Source organism: Anopheles bellator, chromosome 1 (assembly GCF_943735745.2).
Source record: "Anopheles bellator chromosome 1, idAnoBellAS_SP24_06.2, whole genome shotgun sequence".
In the NCBI taxonomy this organism is placed as follows: domain Eukaryota; kingdom Metazoa; phylum Arthropoda; class Insecta; order Diptera; family Culicidae; genus Anopheles; species Anopheles bellator.
Window position 1 is genome coordinate 50252713 of NC_071285.1, and position 6000 is coordinate 50258712.

At 46.9% G+C, this 6000-nt stretch overlaps 1 protein-coding gene across 1 annotated transcript; it reads left to right on the forward strand.

The window, feature by feature from the left end:
• The first annotated feature begins 578 nt into the window (after window positions 1–578).
• LOC131206482 (protein phosphatase inhibitor 2) lies at window positions 579–5747 on the forward strand. Its single transcript, XM_058199045.1, has 5 exons — window positions 579–812; window positions 1055–1245; window positions 1318–1479; window positions 1997–2415; window positions 3124–5747. Exons 2-5 carry the CDS (start codon window positions 1145–1147, stop codon window positions 3276–3278), a joined length of 837 nt encoding a protein of 278 aa, XP_058055028.1. The 5' UTR covers window positions 579–812; window positions 1055–1144; the 3' UTR covers window positions 3279–5747.
• The last annotated feature ends 253 nt before the right edge of the window (window positions 5748–6000 follow it).

A 6000-nucleotide genomic window follows, 5' to 3' on the forward strand; every position in this document is an offset into this window, starting at 1 on the left:
GGTGCTCCGATCCCAAATAAAAGAGAATGCACTATGGATTTGGTTCCGGCACAGCCCATCGGAAGAGCAGGTGACGTACGCACTCGGGGTACATGTGCAGATTTGGTGTGAGGAATCAAATTACATCTAATTAAGGTCCAGCAATCGGGCCACTCGGAAAGGCAGAAGCTAAACACAAGTGTGAAAAACAGACAATTTGTTGTGACTTTTAGACAGCACCGTTGGCTGCGTGCTTCGACCCCGCAGGGTTGCCTTGGGCTGCAGACGAACCAGGCGTTGGCTGCAAACGAACCGTTCGACGTTCTGCAGTTTCGGCTGGCTAGAAAATGGTTTTCCATGAGCAAAACCATTCAGAGCTCAACAATGCCGTGGGCTGAGAAGAACTGCTAGCTTTGGTCGCAATTTCATTTCATTTTGGTTCAATTTCATTCATTTATGAGTTTGTAAATACGAATGTCCTGCGTTCGAGCAAAGTGCACAAAGCATTCGAGCAGAGTGCATCCGAAGCGAAACGGCTGTCAGATTTTTCGCATTTCGGTGAAATTACTTTTGTGATAGCGTGTGCGAACATAATTCGTGATCTCGAACTGCGTGAGCACGTTTTTGAAAGAAATCTCAGTTTCAGCCCGTGATTTAGTGACCCGCAAAACCCACGGCACCCGGTTCCACTTGCCGTGTAAAGTTCAATTTTGTACAGTACGGGTGGAACAGTGAACAAACAAGACGTAATCTTTCTACTGCACGGCGAGCTGCAAACAAAATCATCCGCAAGTCTCTCGTCCGTGCCTAGAGGTCGCTGTAGAATCAGCAAGGTAAGAACCATTGTTTCCCACCATCGGATCGGAATTGGTCGGGACCTTGCGTGCCGTATGGTGAGGCGGTCAGGCAATCCTTCAACGTGCGCTTTGAGGCGATAATCATGGGTTGTGATTCGCACACATTCGCTAACATTCGCGTTTGAAGTGCTTCCGGTCGCTATCGCTATGCGATTTAAGCTTAATGTTTAACGTTGCGGAGTTGCCCGAGTGATGAAAACGATTCTGCTTGGTTCCAGTGAGACTGCACGTCGTTCCAGCACGATTCGTTTACGGGCCCCGCCCGAACCACAGCCGTCAAAATTAGCGGAGAAACAAGAGTACGCAAAATGTCCTTCAGCTCGGACTCGCCGGATGCCAAAAAGCCCTGCAAGGGCATTCTCAAATCATCCAGCAGCTTCGACAAACACTCGTCGGCCGCAACGTCAGCGTAAGTGGGCGGCAAAACGAGAATCCTGCGTGTGCGGTTTATCGATATTCCCGATCGCTTATTAATTTGCAGCCACCGAAAGAGCGCGAAATTTGACGAACTGAACGTGCTCCAGACGTACCATCCGCCGGACAAGGACTATGGCCACATGAAGGTAGATGAACCGAAGACGCCGTACAATTACGCCGAGGAAGCTGACGTCGACGAGCTGGACGCGGAGCTACTTGTTGAACGGTGAGTAATCGGCGCGGTGCGGCGGCATCACGTCATTCTACTGTCTTTCACACAACTACGCGATGCCATCACTGGCTAAAGGTGACCTGCTGCTGGGTGGGTCTGCTTTCATCGAGCATCTCTGCGCTGGTCAAGTTGGAGGTCAAGTTTCGATCGATCTCCTCGGCTCCTCAAGTGCACCGGCACGTGATTGGGCGAGGTAACAGAGCGGAACCGCTCAGAGCGGATGATCCCTGATAATTTGGTTTACGCCTGTGTTACCGTGAAAGCGTAACGCGTTACACCGAGGCGTTATCAGGCGGGCACTACTATTGTCGTAAATTTCGGATTCCTTTTGCCACAGAACACAAGACAATCGCTTACATAAGAGAAATAGCCCAAATGTTGTAATTGGCTTAAATTGTTAAATGTTGTCCCCAAGTTAATCACATCCTCGACTCTACCGTGGTTCTAACGTGACTTCCAATCGTATCGTTACATTGCTGTCTTTCCGGTAAAATAAAATGCATTCTTTCAGCCTTCGTGTCGCTGCGAATTCACGCACCGAATCCGTGTCGGAGGAAGAATCTGAGGAAGAAGAGGAGGAACTGAACGAGGAGCAAAAAAAGAGGAAAGTAGAATTCGAGCGCCGCCGAAAGCTACACTACAATGAGTTTGAAGCGGTAAAGATGGCACGCAAACTGATCGAGGAAGAGGACGACGACGAGGACGACGCCGGACCAAGGGAGAGCCCAAACCGCTTGGCCTCCGCTGCGATTGCCGGATCGTCGGCGTCGACGGCGGCCGCTGCGACTGTATCACCTACTTCTGCACCGCACGACGAAGTGACTCGCATGGAGGTAGAAGAACCGGACGGTGAGGTGGATCATAATGGGGCTACCCTAGCGTCAAAGTTTGTGGGTACATCCGACAGCCTGGCACCACGGTTAAAACCAGGTACGGAAGATATTGTTTAGAAAACACTCGCTCGACCAGTGTGATGTACTGTGGGGTTGGGTGGGTTTGCGTAGGGAATTTATGTGCTTCCCTTTGCCGAACGGGGGCCGAATGTGCCCCAGGCTCGGTATGTTACTGAGAGTTTTTGACGCTATCATACTACACTGAACGACGAGACCCTTTGGACACATTGGCGCAGGTAACAGCAGCTTCGGTTCGGAGGCACGGCTGAGAATGACGAAACGGTCCATTTGACTGCCAATAGTCCCTTCGAGGGAGCATGAGTGTTTTTAGCGACAGATTTTATTTTTTACGCGAATAAAGTAATTTGTTGTGGCACCAATGCTAGTAACAGGCCTAGTAGTAGAAGGATAGATAAGTAATAAGGAAGGACGCCGTTAATGGCCAGCAACCAAACACACGCACACACCCAACACGACGAAGCAAACCCTTGCCGAAAGCAGAAGTCGAGTTTTGTGTAGTAGTATCAGTTTCCACTATTTTTATTACTTTCTTACTACTTCAATATGATTGATCTTTTTCTTTTTTTCTTTTCTACTTCTTATTGTCGATTTTCTGTAACCTTTTTTTTAACATTCATCCGATGTGCTTCCTTTCCTATGTGTTGTTTTCTGTAACTTTGGTCCCCTTTTTGATTGCCCTCATATTCTCTACTTCCATGATTGTAACCTTCGTTCACCCTGTCAGTGCCGAGTGTGGCTATCATTGAAGAAGGTTCCGAACTGCAGGCACCCCGTAGCTCTGTAATCGCACTGATTATGCTCGTGTCCGTAGGGTTGATGATATTTTTCATCGTCTGTTTTACGTTTCTCTTTTACTGGTTCAAGCAGAGCAGAACTTGAGGGTGTTGGTAGGACCGGTAGGGTGTGACAGGCGTTGTGATGGACAGTGGAGGCCAAATCAATGATTTCTGTTTTCGGACTCGCCAGCGGTCACAGATCTCGCCCCCCGGATGAGTGAGAAGTTAGCTAGAAACATATTGTTCTGTAATGTTTCCTTCCTTACCTGTGCACGCGATGCGTGGTTCACGGTTCGTGAAACCCGCTTCTCACTGTTACACGGTCGATTAACCCAAGACTGTTAATTTTTTTGGTTTATTGTCAGTTTCGTGTTGTAAGTTTCACTGTAAATAACCTCGCAATATGTTCGATCGATTAGTGCACGATTTTGTGGCACCGGCACCGTTCCATTGTGATGATTTCAGTCAGATAGAATTGGTAGATTTCGTTTGCTGCTGAGCTGCGGCACGACCCGGTACCATCGCAAACTAAAGCCCATACAAGATCACATCTAACCTCTACCTCTAACTTCTGCACCGTGGTTAAGTCAGTAGAGGATGCCCGCTGCTACCAACGAACGGCACGGTGTGATTGAGCCCGCGTGAATTGAGCTTTGTTTAGTGATAAGTCCGCTGGAAGAGAAGCCCCTGACGGCAAATATTGATGACGCTTCGCCCAAAATCTGGTGACTTCTGCCTCACATGATAATTGCATCTTTAGCACGGTAACCTAGAGTGAGTTCCACCATTCGCCGGTTGTGTGCCGATCGATCGGTTCGTCTTACATCTACCGGCTTAAAGTAGTTCTTAAAATATGAAGCACAATCAAACAATCAAACAATCAGTGGGCTTCAGTGAAGCGTGTAAAGGAACTTCGCACGCCAAACACATGATTTTTTACGCTTAAACACTGTACGTTCCGACGATCGGGACCGAGGGTCCCGAGTTGGGTGAGCTTTTGGGCCAGAACACCACAGAGGGCGCGTTTGTGTGGCGAAGCAACAAAAAAACCGCGAACAAAAATAAGTGCTTCGTCACCAAACGAAGCAATAGAAGCAATATAGAATCAAGCCCATTTACCGGCTATCACCGTGTGCCGGTAGTTTTTATATTACGGACAAGCAGCGCTGTGTATTAATTTTGTCAAATGAAACAAAAGAAACAAAGTGTAGTTCACTTTAAATCGCTTCAAGTCGAGATTCGAACAGTTTGCCAATTAAAACAATGATCTACAATAAAAAAGTGTATGAAGGATAATCAAAATAAACCACTTTTACGAATATACTGTACTGTACCGCAAGTGTATGCGAAACAAAAAGACCATCAGGCAACGGAGGAGCTCCCGAGCGGAATGGCATAGAGTAGTAGGGCTTTGTTCCACATCCTGTAGACGCGTTCCTGCTGGCGTTTGTTTGGTGCCGTTGAAGCGCAACGCCAATGCATTGTACTTGGATAATGTTACGGATTTGTTCAGAAGGAATCACTGAAAAGTGCTTAGGCGACAGCGATAAAATTTAATTACGACAAGCAATGGTTTGGTGTGACAGCAAAAGATTCGGTTCCGAATTTGGTTGCGATTTGCGTGGAGGATGATTTTGGCTATGCTTCGAACAAAAAACAATAAACTAAATATATTCCAAACAGCTTCCATTCGGGTTGCAGTGAAACAACGCACGGCCCGGCACACAATCCGGAGTAGACACTAAAAGAATAATTGAAGCGATTGTTGGTAAAAGAAATTGCGAAGGTTAAAGGGAAGCAGTTAAAGTGGTGAGAAAAGAACCTATTTTTCATTTGGATATCAATTTCAGTATAGAAGGATTGTTGCAGGCTCCGAAAGCGCGCTCTCGGATAGAGTCCGTCTGTACCGTGTACCAATTTGTCTGTCGAACCTTCGTTACCTTCATGCGGAGCAGATAGTAAAAGAACGCCGTTTTTAGTAGCCGTCTATAAGGGAGCGACATATTTTAGCAAACATTTTAGCGGCCACTCTATTCGCGTTTTTCGATTGGCAGTGGTAGAAACTAGAGAAAGAGAGAGATAGACAGGGAGAAACAAACCGTGAGTGAGCCAACCGAATCTGTGCTGTATTTTAGTGATTTAACATAGCGGCTGGCCAGGCCAAGGGACACAAGGTCAGGATGCCAGAGAGCCAGAGTGCGTGCGTGTGTGGTTTTTATCATTTCGAATATATTACTGTTTTGTAGAATGTGAAGCGTGTGGCAACTAGAGTCGGGTAGGAACGTAGAGAACTGAACTTTCTAGCCGTGTGTGAGTGAGAGATTGCAGTGAGCAATAACGATGTTAGTAAATTATTTTCTATCTCCATTACGCTAAAATTCGGAGGGCTTCGGAGAAGAACTGGTCGCAAGGCTCGCTCCGTGAGACCGCTCCCGGCCAGGTGAGGTTACTTTTCTGTTGTAACGTGTTGAAGAAGTGCTAGAGAACGGTTAACATTGGATCTCGTCGGAGAGAGACCATAGGAGGTAAAGAGGGTAAAAATCAATATAGCGTTATCTGGATACGATATGAGATATTTAATAAAAACAATTGGACAACTTGACAGTAGTGACAATGAATGAAACCTAGTAATTAGTATTTACCACTGCCTGATGACCGATGAGTGTGATTACGGTTTACAACTTCATTCTGCTCGCGCTCGCGACACAATCACGGAATGAATAGGCCATTTGATCGTGCAATCGTTAAAAAGGTAACAATAAACCCATTTTGTTCATTTCCATGTGCCGCTTCGTCCGCCATTCGGGAATCGATTTGGGGCCGGC

Excerpts from the sequence above, each read along its gene's own strand:
- LOC131206482 (XM_058199045.1), top strand. The coding sequence starts at position 1,145 with ATGTCCTTCAGCTCGGACTCGCCGGATGCCAAAAAGCCCTGCAAGGGC. Across the intron at positions 1,246-1,317 it reads TCGTCGGCCGCAACGTCAGC|CCACCGAAAGAGCGCGAAAT; the intron begins GTAAGTGGGCGG and ends ATTAATTTGCAG. Across the intron at positions 2,416-3,123 it reads GGCACCACGGTTAAAACCAG|TGCCGAGTGTGGCTATCATT; the intron begins GTACGGAAGATA and ends TCACCCTGTCAG.